This window comes from Hyperolius riggenbachi, chromosome 3 (genome assembly GCF_040937935.1).
Source record: "Hyperolius riggenbachi isolate aHypRig1 chromosome 3, aHypRig1.pri, whole genome shotgun sequence".
Lineage (NCBI taxonomy): Eukaryota > Metazoa > Chordata > Amphibia > Anura > Hyperoliidae > Hyperolius > Hyperolius riggenbachi.
This window is the reverse complement of record NC_090648.1, coordinates 495339535-495356293: the sequence shown is the minus strand read 5'-3', so window position 1 is coordinate 495356293 and position 16759 is coordinate 495339535. Positions and strand designations below refer to the sequence as shown.

General features: G+C 47.1%; 1 protein-coding gene across 1 annotated transcript; it reads right to left on the bottom strand.

The window, feature by feature from the left end:
- Nucleotides 1-885: 885 nt before the first annotated feature.
- On the bottom strand, nucleotides 886-16440 carry LOC137562422 (protein kinase C theta type-like). Its single transcript, XM_068273766.1, has 6 exons — nucleotides 16041-16440; nucleotides 12769-12875; nucleotides 6581-6643; nucleotides 5923-6081; nucleotides 5702-5793; nucleotides 886-1631 (listed from the first exon to the last, which is right to left on the bottom strand). The coding sequence occupies exons 1-6, from the start codon at nucleotides 16438-16440 to the stop codon at nucleotides 956-958; spliced, it is 1497 nt and encodes a 498-aa protein (XP_068129867.1). The 3' UTR covers nucleotides 886-955.
- Nucleotides 16441-16759: the final 319 nt, after the last annotated feature.

Genomic DNA, 16759 nt, shown 5'->3' with positions numbered 1-16759 from the left:
GGTGCATTTTTTTTTTCAGAATTGTATGCTGATTTCAGGCAAACTTTTTGTACAGTGGCAATAGGCCAATCAAATGCACTTCCTGTCGATTTTGATTGTCCCCATTCCAAGCTGCATACACTTTGGAATGAACATTGTATTGCTTATCAATGGTCCAGCTGGGAAGTATTTGCATCATATTGACCATCACTAGTGACCATCTTCTTTGGCCCCGTGGCCATTGTGATAGCGATGTTGCATAATGATGTTCGGCGATTTTGCAACAATTGCATCTTGCGATTCTCATTCCAATGAATGAGAATTTCAACACAATCCCCGGGAAAATGCTGATTGCAGCACGAATGCGATCGCCAGAAATCGCTATCGCCGCAGTGTGAGGAATCCCGTAGGATCACTTATAGGGATGCTCATTCAGATTCCACGGAATTTAAATTTCCGATTGGAGTTCAGAAAATGTAAATCAGAAATCCACAGAGATCCGATTTACCGCAACTTGGTCATTTTAGCCCAATCGCAGAGTTCGGAAGCATTGGAACAATCATAGAATGCACAATTTTTCTGCAAACATCGGATCATCGCGCTAATTTCAGACCAATCACAAGACTGGTTTTCTGATGTTCGCATTCCCGATTTTTTCCCCCCCATTTTTAGCATTCTCTGATGCAAAAAAAAATGACTAATAAAATACTCCACGGAAAATGAAATTGGCATTTGCGGAAATCGGAATTTCTGCGGAATCGGAAATGGACATTTCCGACCATCCCTATTACCGCAATCAGCAAAGGGCAAAACGCAGGCTGAAAGCGCCTCAGCTAGAACGGACCTTTATGTGTTGCTGGAGGAAGCAGCAGGATGAAGGATAGACAGGAAATTCACAAAACAAGATTAATGTATAGAAACTTTATTAAACTATACATATATACATATATACAAGCTGATCCAGAGGAAGAAAGATTTACTTCCGATTACACATGGCTTTCCATCTGTCACTGACGTAGTTGAAGTGACGAAATAGCCTCTGTCTCCACAGTGTTATAGGGCTGCGGTGACAGGCGGGCGTAATCACATGATATGGAATCAGCTTCTCTGTTAATGGTATTGGTGGGGGAATCCGCAGGGCAGGTGGTGGGGATGACCTCCCAGCGGACATTTCTTCCCAGTCGATGTCTCTAAAGAACGGGTGTTCCCGTAGATTGGAGACTTGTCTTTGACGTTCTGCTTGGTCTTTGCAAAGCAGACGATTGATCAAGTCACGGAGATCTTCATTTGTGTCCTCTGGATAAACTGGGTCCTGGTAACAAATGGCCCGTTTGACATCCCTAAATTTTTCAGCCAGTTGGAATGGGTCTCTGCCCGTCTCCATTTCGTAGGCTATGACGCCCAGGGCAAAATAGTCCACCATGTGGTTGTATCTCTGGTAGCGTAAGATCTCCGGAGCCATGTAAGCCACTGTGCCGACAAATCTTTTGGTTGTTCTGTTGCCAAACATGCCGGTTTTTGAAAGGCCAAAATCTGCAATCTTCGCGTGGCCGTTGTGGTCCAGAAGGACGTTTGCTGGCTTCATGTCTCTGTGGATGATTCCCTTGCTGTGTAGATGCTCCAGCCCGCATAGGAGTTCAGCAATGAGGAATCTGAGGGGGGAAAAGAGAAAGATTTGTTAATGCAAAAGTATTCACCTATTACTATATGCATGATATATTATTATTACTGTATATAATTGCATATAAGCCTACCTGTGTATAAGCCAACGTACCTACTTTTCCCTCAGAAATCAGGAAAAAGTGGCTGACTCATGTATAAGCCCCCTCCCCAGTATAGCTCCCTCCAGTGTAGCCAGATGTGCCCCCAGTACAAGTCACCCTTCCTCCCCATAGCCAGATGTGCCTCCAGTACAAGTCACCCTTCCTCCCCATAGCCAGATGTGCCCCAAGGATGATACAGCTGTGTCTCAAGACACCACTAGATAGTGCCATAAATATGAGACACAGCAATTGCCACACAGGAAGAACACCCGATCATTGCACACCTGACATGTTGCTTGCACGCTGCGCTCCACAAGCCAGGGGACACAGGTAGCCTTCAGCAGCGCACTCTGCACACCATGTTGCAGGGGATGGGGGGCACAGACACTGCAGGGAGCCAGCTGGCAAGAGCAGGATCACTAGTGCACGATCCATACGCTCCTCTGCCAGTAACAAAACTTGCTCCACCATCTATTCTGCTATAAGCTGAGGGGGTAACTTTTCAGCACATTTTATGTGCTGAAAAATTAGGCTTATACGTGAGTATATACGTTTAGTATTAATTAGTATTTATATAGCGCTGACATCTGCAGCACTGTACAGAGTACAATGTCTTGTCACACTGTCCTCAGAGGGGCTCACAATCTAATCCCTACCATAGACATATGTCTATGTATGTATCATGTAGTGTATGTATCGTATATTCTAGGCCCAATTTTGGGTTAAGCGAATTAACTTATCTGTATGTTTATGGGATGTGGGATGAAACTGGAGTGTCCAAAGGAAACCCACGCAGACACAGGGAGAAAATAGAAACTCTGTGCAGATAGTGCCCTGCCCAGGATTCGAACTGGGGACCCAGTGCTTCAAGGCGTAAGTGCAAACCACTATGCCTCCCCGAGACTCTGTGGCAAGTATAATAAGAAATACATACTTTCTTCAATATATATATTTATTTATTTTTTTTACTAGTTAACCACGGAGGGTTTTTTTTTCCCTTAACCACCTGAGCGGTCTGGACGAGCTCAGCTCGTCCAACACCGCCGGAGGCTGCCGCTCAGGCCCTGCTGGGCCGATTTACATCAAATAAAAAGCAGCACACGCAGCCGGCACTTTGCCAGCCGCGTGTGCTGCCTGATCGCCGCCGCTCTGCGGCGATCCGCCGCGAGCAGCGGCGAAAGAGGGTCCCCCCAGCCGCCCGAGCCCAGCGTAGCCGGAACAAAAAGTTCCGGCCAGCGCTAAGGGCTGGATCGGAGGCGGCTGACGTCAGGACGTCGGCTGACGTCGATGACGTCACTCCGCTCGTCGCTATGGCGACGATATAAGCAAAACAAGGAAGGCCGCTCATTGCGGCCTTCCTTGTTTATTCTGGGCGCCGGAGGCGATCGGAAGATCGCCTCCGGAGCGCCCTCTAGTGGGCTTTCATGCAGCCAACTTTCAGTTGGCTGCATGAAATAGTTTTTTTTTTATTTAAAAAAAACCCTCCCGCAGCCACCCTGGCGATTTAATCAGAACGCCAGGGTGGTTAAAGGAGTTATCAGCGAAAATTTAAAAAATGAGCAGAACGCCTGCACCGTAAGCCGCGTACAACGTGGGCTTGATTGACAGCAGTGGTTCGCACTGGGCAGTGAGGACGACCTCGGGGTTGGCCTCCGCACCTTGCTTGGAGACCGGGACGGCGGCACAGAGCGGCATGGAACAGTCGGCTGCAAGAGGCTGAAAAAAGCCCCAGGTGAGTAAAGCTCATTTTTTAGATTTTCACTGATAACTCATTTAAGGACTAGAGCAATTTTCACCTTACAGCACTCCTCCCGTTCGTTTGCCAATAACGTTATTACTACTTATCACAACAAAATGATCTAATACCTTGATTTTTTCGCCACCAATTAGGCTTTCTTTGGGTGGTACATTATGCTAAGAATTATTTTATTCTGAATGCATTTTAACAGAAATCATACAAAAAATGGTAAAAATTCACTTTTTTTTTTAAATGCCCACTATTGTGAATATTGTAAAATTTAAAATACATGTGCACATGTTCAAATAAGAAGCACGTTTCTTCCTGAGTAAAATAAGCCATACATTTATTTCCTCCTATGTTGCTGTCACTTACAGTAAGTAGTAGAAATCTGACTTTACCGGCTTGTTTTGGACTAGTCCATCTCTCCATGGGGGATTCTCAGAATGGCCTTTATTCTTTATAAAGACACTCCCTGAAAAGGTTTCATACAAACATAGCCGGCCTTTGATATGAGCGACCGGAGCGGTCGCTCAGGGCGCCAGCTTCCAAGGGGGCTCCTATAGCTGGTTGCCTATACTGAGGGCACCTACACCTGATTTCCCATACTGGGGGCACCTATAGCTGGCTACCTTATCTGAGGGAACCTATAGCTGGCTACCTTTACTGAGGACACCAACACCTGGCTACCTATACTGGAGATACCTACACCTGGCTACCTATGGGGGGATGGAGACCTTCAACTGACTTCCTATACTGGGGGCACCTATGCTTGGCAACCTATATTGAGGGCACCTACACATGAGATCCTATACTGGGGGAACCTATACCTGTATACCTACCTATACGGAGTCTGAGGGCCTTTTTTTTGGGGGGGGGGGGGCGCACTGCGGCTCTAACACGTGGTGCAAATTGTCAGTGCTGTGCTATCATTCTAAATGGGGGGGAGGCGGCTAACTGTCCCACTGATTGTTTTTATTAATATTCCTGAAAGGTTTTAGCCTTCATTTTTAAGTGTATTCAGGATAATGCACTCTTTCCATCTATTTGTGGTTATTAATAGTACTTTTTCTATTATACATACGTGATGTATCACGGAGATCTGAGAATTTGACATGATGTGTCACAACGTCAAAAAGGTTGGGAACCACTGTTCTAGGAGATATCTCAGGAGAAAGGGGGAATTGCATATGGGCCCGTGTGTGTGTATATACGTGCGTGCGTGTGTGTATATGCATGTAGGAAGAGGATGAAGGGGGGGCACAAAAATCCAGTTTCGCTCAGGGCGCTGTGAAACCTAAGGCCGACCCTGCATACAAAGATGCTGGCCAGCCTCCCTGCTCACTGCACACTGATTTGGCAGTTGGACAGAGCTACTACCATTCATGAAATGCTTTTCAAAATAAGCAAAACCCTCAGAATCCCCCATGAGGAGATGGACTAGTCTGAAACCTGTTGGTTCTGTCAGATTTCTACTACTTACTGTAAGTGACAGCAACATAGCTGAAAAGTAATATATGGCTCATTTTGCTCAGGAAAAAATGTACTTCTTATTTGTACGTGTAAGCATGTATTTTACAATTTTCGCGATAGTGGTCCTTTAAGTGTTTCATTTTGGTAACTGTGGGAGGGGAGGTGAGGGGTTAATTAATGGGATATTATATGTATTTTTTTTTATTGGAAAGTTTGTAGGTGCAATTTTACTCTCTGACCACTAGCTGTCCCCTACACTTTATCCCGATTATTTACTTTTTACTGCATACATGTGTTACAGGAAGCAACGTGTGTATGATATACTTTCACTTTTGTCGATGAGCACAGCATCTCATTGATGCTGGTATTCATTGGTCTCAGGCACTTAGATCAATGAATGGGAACTGTGTTCCCCTTCACTGATCTGTGCACTAACTGGTGCCGATGAGAACCGTGCATGGAAGTGACCGGGAGCACGCATAGCGACAATAGCGGTAATAGACTAATATCTACATCCCTGGGATTTCAGATGAAGTCCTGCAGGGCGTAGATATACCGCCTGCGGTGCGATAACTAGTTAATGCACTGATTTATTTTTATGGAAATATTTGATATATATTCAGTGAGTTCTCTAACTCTAACCCTAACTCACTCTGATGGGTTATTGGCAGTAAGTGTAGGTGTGCTTTATCTGGCATAATACCTCCACCCTTTCCCTCCCACAGAATTATGGTATTGCTGATCTTACCTGGTGACATCGACCTGAAATGGTGCATGATTCGCTATTAGCTGTCTCAGGGTCCCTCCGCTCAGATATTCCATGGCATAGAAGACGTCATGCTGTTCATAAGACAGAAAGATAGAAGTTATGATACAGTTTGCTGGGATATTCAGAACTACAGCATAATAGTCGGGGTTTTCTCCACCTGTCTGTTGCTTGCTGACCACAGAAGGGGAGAAAATACTTACCTTGGTCTGGAAGGCCCCGAAGCCATGAGTAAACAGAGGGCTCGTCCCCACCATCTCCAGTACTTGTCGTTCCACAAGTGGAGAGTCGTATATAGCCCTCTTCTTCACCACCTTTAGCACCAGCTGCTCCTCACTGGCCGGGTGAGATGCCAGAAAAACCTGCAAGAATTAATAGGATGTTAGATCATTTCTCGGAATCCATGGACATCTGTCTATGCTGATCATTTCTTTACAGATAGACAGCATTGGCGTAAGTCAGTATGTGTTACATTTATCTAGCTACATAGACCCATCTATGTCAGACATTTTCAACTCTTTTAGTGCCCTCTGGAATAGGCAGGGCCGGCGCTTCAGTGGGGCAAACTGGGCAATTGCCTAGGTACCCAGAGCCTGTGTAGGCCTCCAGTGGGGTAACTAGAATTCCTGTGCCCCCCCCTAGCAAAACTTTGATACCCCTCCAGTGTTCACACCCCTTCCCTTGCCTCCCCTTGGTGCCCTTCATAGCCTTGGGGCCCATCTCAGAAGGGTCATAAAACACGTGACCATCATGGTCTTCACACTCATAAGAAGTGCATGGCCGGATTTCCGCACAGGCCACCTAGGCCGGTTCCTAGGGCGGAAACCTGCCGACAGGAAAGCTGGGGCGGGTGTCACACACCGGCAGCAGAACAGCTGTTTTTCCGTAATCTGCTGTCTGTTGCTGCGCTGTCCCCAGTCTCCCCTGCGTGCATAGCATAGAGCAGAGCGCCCCTCCCCTTCCCTTCTCTCCTCTGTGACACTATGGGGCGGGGCTGAGAAGAGACAAGCCGTGAAGCCGGGAGATTTGAGCCCAGGAGGAGGAAGTCAGCAGACGGGTAGGCAACTGGAGTCAGCGCTGTGAGGATTGAGGAGGGAGAAGTGTGTGTGTGCAGAACTACAGGCATTTTACACACTTCCGTCCTCAGCTGCTGTGGAGTCCTGAGTGACCAGCTGTCTCCCTCTCCCTCCTTCTTCCTCTCCCCCGGAGCCTGTCACTTTGTGACTTCTGAAACTGCAGGCTGCCTGACGCTCCCCTACTGTCCTGCTGGCTTCTATCACTCACTCACTCTCCATACAGCCCCCTCTCTCTTTCTGTGGTGTTAATCAGGCAGCTCTTCTCCTCCCCTCCCACAGTCATTTCCCTGTCACACAAACAAGGCTATTCATGTATGCCATGTTCCTTTTGTTATTCCTACTATAGTCACACTCTAATGCCCTACCATATTATTATGATGTTTTTTATATGGCACTGATATCTTCTGCAGCACTTTACAGAGTCATGCCACTGACTGTCAGAGGAGCTCACACTCTAATCCTACCATAACCATAGTCTAATGTCCTATCATTATGTATTTATCTAGCGCTGATACCTTCAGCAGCACTGTATAGAGAACATGGCCATGTCACTGACTGTCATAGGAGCTCACACTCTAATCCTACCATAACCATAGTCATAGTCTAATGTCCCATCGTTATGTATTTATCTAGCGCTGATACCTTCGGCAGCACTGTACAGAGAACATGGTCATGTCACTGACTGTGCTCTGGGCAGCCCACAATACAACCCTACCATAGTCATAGTCTAATGTCCTACCATATCATTATTATGTATTTATGTAGCACTGACATCTGCTGCACTTTACAGAGTACATAGTCATGTCACTGACTGTCCTCAGAGGAGCTCAAACTCTAATCCTACCATAGTCATAGTCTAATGTCCTACTATATTATTATGTATTTATATAGCACTGACATCTTCTGCAGCACATTACAGAGTACATAGCCCTGTCACTGACTGTCCTCGGAGGAGCTCACACTCTAATCCTGCCATAGTCATAGTCTAATGTCCTACCATACTATTATGTATTTATCTAGCACTTATACCTTCTGCAGCACTGTACAGAATGCATAGTCGCTATCCTCAGTCAATTTAATCACCTTCATCTTGTGATCAGACTCTCTAACCTGAGATGGTACACTGGACTTTACAGTATATATATACTCACCTGGGACTTCTCCAGCCCCATGAGCCCTGTGGCCTCCCTCTGGCCTCTTTGCCCCCTCTGTTCTGGCGCTATGACTCCCGGTAATCCCCTGCGATGTGGGCACCCTCTGTCACGCTCTTGTCCCCAGGAGCGTCCTGTGCAGTACTGCTGCACAGGCACAAAATGCACCTCGACGCAGCAGCGCAATGAGGGGTGCACGCAGGGCAGTTTCTAGTCTAAATTGCACCCAGGGCGAGGGTGTAAAAATTGTGCCCCTTCCCCCCCCCCCCCCCCACCCCGTGGACTCGCACACTGACTCTTTAGGGACAGTCCCACAGCCACAGGTCACAAGTAGATCTGCCTACTTACTAGTGACCAGCCGCTCATCCAGGAGAAGGCAGAGACCAGGAAAACACACAGATGAAGACAGCCCGGAAAGCCGACTCCTCCATGGGCGCCTCACACTGACAGCCTGCAGTACCGCTACAGGACATCAGGTGTCATCAAGCGGTGGTGACGTGATGATGACTTGACGTCTGACGCAGGCAGCCCAGGAGGAGTCAAGGAAGGTGATGGCGCTGGTAATATTCTTCCATTTGGCTGTACCGCCCGTCACCAACTCTCTAGCGGTTATGTCCTTCTGCTTGTGCCCACCTTCTGGTCTGCGCCCAGGGCGACCGCCCTGCCCGCACTGCCCAAGAAACGGCCCTGGGTGCACGTCTGGACGAGCTGCGCATGCGCAGAACAGCACTTCCAGCCGGATTACCGGGAGGCATACATACCGGGAGGCTACAGTGCTCATTGGGCTGGAGGAAGCCCCAGGTAAGTATAAATAAAGCCCAGTGTACCATCTCAGGGTCACATAAATTTTAACCCTTTTTCCCACAATCCTATTGTCAAATTCCTAGCCTTACCCTAAATTGCCAAAAGGCCTTGCCTTTAATCTCCACTAACCACTTTTTTTTTTGTAAATGCCTAACCCTAATATCCTGATCTATCAGATCCTAATTCCGCTGATTGACATGGGGCGGCTGAAGGTAGTGGGCCTTGGGCGGTAAAAAGTACAAATCCGGCCCTGAAGAAGTGTAGCCACAAAACACCTGATCTGAAGTATAGCCCCCTGTATCAGAGATAGAGAAGGTTAGTAGTTGGGGCCCCCCACAGCTCTGGGAAACCCTGCAATCGTGGGGCTGCTCCCCTCTAGTCACGCCCCTGTAGGCCACCAAGTCTTCCCCGTATGTGAGAGATGCGGCAGAAGGTAATGGTGACCCCCAGGCGCGGAGCTAGGGGGGGTCAGGGTAGAACACGTGCCCCGGGGCGCCTGGTCCCCGAGGGCGCCCTCAGCCTGGCTGAGCTGCGGGTTTTTTTTTTTTTTTTTGCGGCGGAGGGGAAGGGGGCCAGTGCAGAGAAGAGGGAGAGCTGTGAGGACGGTGGGGAAGGGGGGCCATCTCCCCCCTCCTTCCCTCACCTTAGGTGCTCTCCCTCCCTCGCTGTCCCCTCCAATGTCCTCCGGGTGGCTGGCCTGGCAGCGGCGGGCGGAACTCACCTCCGTCTCGCTCCAGCGCCGGCCGGAAGTTCGGGTGCGCAGCCGCTGCTCTGGTCTGGACCAGACCAGAGTAGTGCCAGATCCATTCGGCGCTGCGACGAGACGGAGGTAAGTTCCGCCCGCCGCTGCCAGCCTGAGCCACCCGGACATTGGAGGGGAGAGCGAGGAAGGGAGAGCAGCTCTTCTCTGCGCTGCTCCCCTCCTGCTGGGGAGGGGGACACCTGACCTGGCTACCTACTCTGGGCACATATACCCCTGGCTACATATATTGGGCATATACCCCTGCCTACCTACTCTGGGCACATATACCCCTGGCTACCTACTCTGGGCACATATACCCCTGCCTACATATACTGGGCATATACCCCTGGCTACCTACTCTGGGCACATATACCCCTGGCTACCTACTCTGGGCACATATACCCCTGGCTACCTACTCTGGGCACATATACCCCTGCCTATATATACTGGGCATATACCCCTGGCTACCTACTCTGGGCACATATACCCCTGGCTACCTACTCTGGGCACATATACCCCTGGCTACCTACTCTGGGCACATATACCCCTGCCTACATATACTGGGCATATACCCCTGGCTACCTACTCTGGGCACATATACCCCTGCCTACATATACTGGGCATATACCCCTGGCTACCTACTCTGGGCACATATACCCCTGGCTACCTACTCTGGGCACATATACCCCTGCCTACATATACTGGGCATATACCCCTGGCTACCTACTCTGGGCACATATACCGTTGGCTACCTACTCTGGGCACATATACCCCTGCCTACATATACCCCTGGCTACCTACTCTGGGCACATATACCCCTGGCTACCTACTCTAGGCACATATACCCCTGCCTACATATACTGGGCATATACCCCTGGCTACCTACTCTGGGCACATATACCCCTGGCTACCTACTCTGGGCACATATACCCCTGCCTACATATACTGGGCATATACCCCTGGCTACCTACTCTGGGCACATATACCCCTGGCTACCTACTCTGGGCACATATACCCCTGGCTACCTACTCAGGGCACATATACCCCTGGCTACCTACTCTGGGCACATATACCCCTGGCTACCTACTCTGGGCACATATACCCCTGCCTACATATATTGGGCACATATACCCATAACTACATATACTGGGCATATATACCCCTGGCTACCTACTCTGGGCACATATACCCCTGGCTACCTACTCTGGGCACATATACCCCTGCCTACATATACTGGGCACATATACTCCTAACTACATATACTGGGCATATACCCCTGGCTACCTACTCTGGGCACATATACCCCTGGCTACCTACTCTGGGCACATATACCCCTGCCTACCTATACTGGGCACATATACCCCTAACTACATATACTGGGTACATATACCCCTGGCTACATATACTGGGCATTTATACCCCTGGCTACATATACTGGGCACATATACCTCTGGCTACATATACTGGGGACACATACCCCTGGCTACCTGTTCTGTGGACATCTCTACCCCTGGCTACCTGTTCTGGGGACATCTATACTCTATACTGCTGGCCACCTATTCTGGGGACACCTATAGACCTGGGGCTACCTATTTTTGGGCAAGCACTGCTGTCAGATTGAGTGTATTTTGGGGAACTGTAGCCAGGTGAGAGGTGTCTACCATATTAAGGGGACATTCTGCCTATTTATGTGAAATGCTGTCTATTTATGTGCCTCATGACTGCTGAATTTGTCTTGTTGGGGGCCTCATGGTTACTGAATTTGTCTTGTTGGGGGCCTCATGATTTGTTGGGGGCCTCAAGATCGCTGAATTTGTCTTGTTAGGGGCCTCATGATTGCTGAATTTGTCTTGTTGGGGGCCTCAGGATTGCTAAATTTGTCTTGTTGGGGGCCTCATGTTTGCTCATGATTGCTGAATTTGTCTTGGAACATGCTGGAAGGTACATACTGAGGGAGGGTGGGTGAGCGTGAGCCTGCTAACCTCCATGTACATTTGAAGGGGCGTGACCAAATGTGGAGTACCCATAACCACGCCCACATTTGGTCACGACCCTTCACCTTAGGGGGCGCATTAATAGTCTTTGTCCCCGGGCGCTGAAAACCCTAGCTACGCCTCTGGTGACCCCTCATTGTTGCAGAGGGCACAGGAGTGGAGCACAATCACTTCTGTATGGCCGGTGCGCTACTCCTTACTCCTACAGGGCGTCCTTCTGTCTTGATGGCTCCTGAATGCATCTCTGTCCCCATGACCCACCAGCATGTTATGTATGTACATGCCTACAGGGAATGGAGAAGAGGCACCAGTGGGGATGGAGGCTGAAGCATCGCATTAGAAGGAAGGAGGGAGTGTGGAGGCTGGAGAAGGGAGATCGCGCTCCACTGTGCCTTCAACAGGTCATGCGAGGGGGGGGGGGGGGGGCACCAGTAATACTAGCATATGGAGTGACAAAGATCTACCAATAATGCTCTCTTTGGGGGAGGGGGGGGAGGGTCATCAGTGCTGCTATCTAAGGGGGAGGGGCACCCAATAGAGCTTTACTGGGAGGAGGAGTCAGGGAAGCTCCATGTTAACTTTTGCCCCACTGCCCCATTCAATCTAAAACCTGCCCTGAGTATGGGTGTATTTACCTGAAAAGCTAATTATTTTCCTATGACTTGCTTACCCTTAAAATAAAATGGGAATATTAATTACAAATATATATACTGCTATGTGGTTAATTGCCATTAGCATGGACTAGTACCCCCTAAATGTGTCAGATGCAGTGATGTGGCGAACGGTTCGCTGGGCGAACATATCTGGGGGTTTACTACTTCCTGCGCTGCCCGGCAGAGCGCGTCCTAGATCGCGCTCCTGTTGCCGGGGACTCTCTGCGCATAAGCGTGACGTCGTTCATGACGTCACGCATATGCGCAGAAAGTGCCCGGCAACAGGAGCGCGATCTAGGACGCGCTCCGCTGGGCAGCGCAGGCGTACTACTTTGGGTCAGAGTGACCCGGAAGTAGTAAACCCCCCAGGGATTCAGAGATGTTTGCCACATCTCTAGTCAGATGTACCCCCCCCCCCCCCCTTTGACGCATGTATCTCAGGGAGGGGACCTGTTGAAGATCTCGCCAGACAGTTTCTTCTACTAAAAGATGCTTTCATAAATTCCCCATCCATGCAGTCTCCCTCCTCTTGCTGCATTAAGCTGTTATCCATGAAGGTGAACCTTCACTCCTCCCCGTTGTCTGACACACGCAGACATCCCTAGAAATGTGTCTTCCTGATTACTTACCTTGCCAAAACCCCCCTGGCCGATGAATTTATGGAGGGTGAAGCTCTCCAGAGTCATGGGGGCGGCGGCCTCACTGGCTGCGCTGCTGGTGGAGATCCCGCCTACGTCTGTAAAAAAGAGAAAAAGAGAAGTTAGCTCCAGTGTTCCTGCTTACATTTCATTTATTTATCATTGTTAGAGGCGGGACTGTTTCTGGCTGTTTTGGCGCCCCTGGCAAGGCACCTTTTGTCTCCCTACTCCAATTTCATAATATCAAAACCTACATCAATTGTGAGCACCAAAAATAAATTGATAGTTTACATAGAAATAATGTTGTTTCTCAAAATAAATTTGTAATGGATACACAAATTATTACCAGGCCATACACATCTCACTCGCCCAAACTTATTATATTATACTGTTTATGTACAGCCTGGGTCCTTATAGGCTAGAATAGAAGTTGCAAAAATCAATATAGCAATGCCTATTTAGGTGTTGAAATAACCATTATTTCCTTAATGGAACTAGCAGTTGGCTATAAGAATTCCATAGAATACAGTGTGCTAAGATTATCCCTGTGGTACCCCCTCCTACAGTTGTCACCTCATCCATCTGCCTGATTTGCCTATGCCTAAAAACGGCCCTGGCTAAAGGTCCATCCCGAGTGCATAGTGGAGGAGAATTGATTATAGAACTTGCTTGTAGATAACTCAAAGAGAAGTGAGAGGGCAATGGAGGCTGACATATTTATTTTCTTATAAACAATGCACACTGCCTGGCTATCCCGCTGATCCTCTGCCTCTAATACTTTTATCCATAGACCCTGAACAAGCATGCAAATCAGATATTTCTGACTGAAATGGATTAGCTGCATGCTTGTTTCAGGGTTGTGATTCAGGCACTACTGATGCCCTTCTGAATGTCACAGATTTCCAATTTCAAAGTTTCCAATCAGAATTCGTCTTTTCGTGGTGGATATCTGTATGTGGAAGTTGGAATACCCTGTTATCGAGACTTGGAACTTTTGTGCCAAGAGTGGGGACTCTGGATTTAAAACTGTGAGAATGGCAATATCTGAAAGTTTTACATTGGAGTCAATAGGTTAAATCTGATTGGCTGTTTGTGGCTCCACCCACTTTTTCAAAATTTTGACCACAGTCACTCAGTGAGTAATTTTGCTAAGTTTGGGACTCCTGGCATTTAAACTGTGATAATAGCAGCAGCTTATCTTTTTTCATTAAGGTCAATGGCTAAAATCTGATTGGCTGTTGTTGCCCCGCCCCTTGTTTTTCCTAATTGTGAACCACAGTCACCTGGTGAATAACACTTGGGATTTGGGGATCATGGCATTTAACATGTAGAAATGGCAGAAGTTTTATTTTATTTTTTTGCATTGAAAATCAATGAGTGAAATTTGACTGGTTATTGGTGTCTCCAGTTCCGCCCCTTTTTATAATCTTGAAGTGGAAACACCCAATGACCACATTTGTGATATTTGAGATCCATGACATCAATAATGTAAGAATGGCAGCATTTTTAAATTTTTCTATTTAAATCAATCAAAGAAATCTGATTGGCTGTTTGTGGCTCTGCCCACTTTTCTGAATTTTAATCCCAGTCCTCCAGTGACCAAATGTGCCAAGTTTGAGGACTCTGCCATTAACAGTCTAAGAGCTGTGGCAGATTAAAATTTTCCCATTCAAACTATTGGCTGAAATTTGATCAGCTGTATTTGACCCATCCCACTTTTTATAAATTTTAACCCCAGATAGACTCCACCCACTGTTTATTAATTTTAACCCCAGTCACCCAGTGACTGACTATACCAAGTTTGGGGTCTCTGGCTTAAATACTGTAAGAATTACAGTTTTTTAAATTTTCTCATTGAAGTCAGTAGGGAAAATCTGATTGGTTGTTTGTGGCTCCGCCCACTTTTTGGGGCCCTCAAAATGTGACAGAATTTTTCAGCTTCACCCCATGACTAAGTGACCCAAGTTTAGTGAGTGTAACTTCAAAGCTCTAAGAGTGGCAAAAGGTTAAAATTTTCCAATGAAAGTCTAAGGGAAAAATGGGGTCTTCTTCGGAGGGCACCACAGGGGCACAGAAGGTGGAATTGCTTAACAGAGCAGAAGCAACCTATTCTGGTATGAGCCGTCGAACAAATGTGCAAAGTTTCAAAATCGTACTCCTAAAGCTGTTGGAGGAGAAGCCTACAGAAAATTGCAAGATATTCATTGGCTGTTGCTAGCTCCACCCACTTTTGGGTGTCCTCCCAAATTCATATTTTTATTTGTGGTGACACTAACAATACATGGTCCAATTTTGGGGACTGTAGCTTCAGAACTGTCCAAGTGGCAGCGTTTTGAAAATTTTCCATGTCAAAATCAATGGTGAAAAAGGGGTCTTTGGCGGTCCGCTGACGCGGTGGGTGGGATCGCTTATTAAAGCACAAGCAACATACTTTGCTATAAGACGAATAAGTGTTTGGCGTTTGTACACCCTTAAACTGTAGGAGAAGTAGCGTATAGAAAATTGGAGGGAGGGATGCTAATAATAATAATAAGAAGAACAAGTTGAACACGAAAAAAAATATGTTGGCTTTTTCCAAGCCAACATAATTACGAAAATTACATGAAATTTGGCTAAATTGTAATTATCACATTATGATGCTCACTACTCACAATAGAGAATTGTCCACTTATTCTTGGGGTCGCAGTATTTTATGAGAAGTGCAGCAATAATCAAGCACCAGAAAAGTATCGCTTGCGAATTTACGCTAAAGTCATTTCTGCATCAGAAATGCTATTTTCGATTTCAAACATTTTTGTTGCAAAAATAAAAGCTATTTTTTTAAACATTTTCTCAAAATCGAAAAATGCGTGTTTTTTTCAGTTTTACAAAAAAGAATAGATATTTTACTGCGATAGTTGCGAAAAGCACAAAAACGCAGAAAATAAATATTTTTACAACAAAAAAATTTGCTACAAAAAAATTTCAATTTTTTTACCGTAAAAATTTGTGAGAAACGCAAAAAATAATAAAACTTATTTTTGTGGCATTTTCGCTCGTAGATCGAATTTAATAATTATGTTCGCAAAAATGAATGCAAAAAAATTGGCATTTTCGCTCATCACTACACTTTTTTGGGAAATTTTACTAATAAGAAATTGTATGTCGATTTGTAATTGTAAGGTAACCCTCTCTGCACATATATAACTGGATAAACCATTGTAATACAGATAAAATGAAACTCATTAGGATACCTGGTGTCCCTTATTTTTAGTAATTCTTACCTGCAGGATCTGTTGTGATGGGAACAACTCTGTTGCCACGGGTGATGCAGCAACAGAGTCTGCCAAAAGCTGCCCTGACACGGCCCATAAAGCGCTGGCATCTCCCTACTGGCTGAGCAGCAGGAAGGCTGGACGGCTGTCCACTGGCTTGGGGCGGTGCGCTGGGGTCAGCTTGCTCCGGGGTGGCTGGTGGGAGCTCATCTTCCTCTGGGATGACTGGCAGGTGCTCAAAGGACTTTTTCTCAAAAGTCCAGTTCCATGCAGGAGGCTTGTAAGGCAGAGGAATAACCTCCGGCACGGTGGTCAGTAGATCACGTAACTGCTGGGTGGCAGGCAGGGGAACCACTGACCTATTGATGAAGCCACGTCCCCACATGGGGAACATGGGAACCTCGGCCATGACAGGCAGGGGTTTAGTCCCTACTTGGTGTTAGTAAGAGGAACTAATAGATCGGTAATGAAGTAAGCTTCAGAAACACAATCCAAGACGCTTTCACACGCAGTGAAAAAACAGCAATGACACTGGGCAGCTGGGGTGGATCTTATATACACACAGCAGCATTATGACATCACAGCATTGTGACATCACACTCTTTCTGTGTTGACCAATCACAGTCATGCACACAGCAGTACTGTGACATCATTGCCTTCCTGGTTGGCATCACCTGCTGTCCAGGCTCAGCTGCCCTATACAAATCTAATAATGAGCCCTGTATCTG

Excerpts from the sequence above, each read along its gene's own strand:
- LOC137562422 (XM_068273766.1), bottom strand. The coding sequence starts at position 16,440 with ATGGCCGAGGTTCCCATGTTCCCCATGTGGGGACGTGGCTTCATCAAT. Across the intron at positions 6,082-6,580 it reads AAACAGCTGTTCTGCTGCCG|GTTTTTCTGGCATCTCACCC; the intron begins GTGTGTGACACC and ends TAATTCTTGCAG. Across the intron at positions 5,794-5,922 it reads TCGGGGCCTTCCAGACCAAG|CATGACGTCTTCTATGCCAT; the intron begins GTAAGTATTTTC and ends TCTTATGAACAG.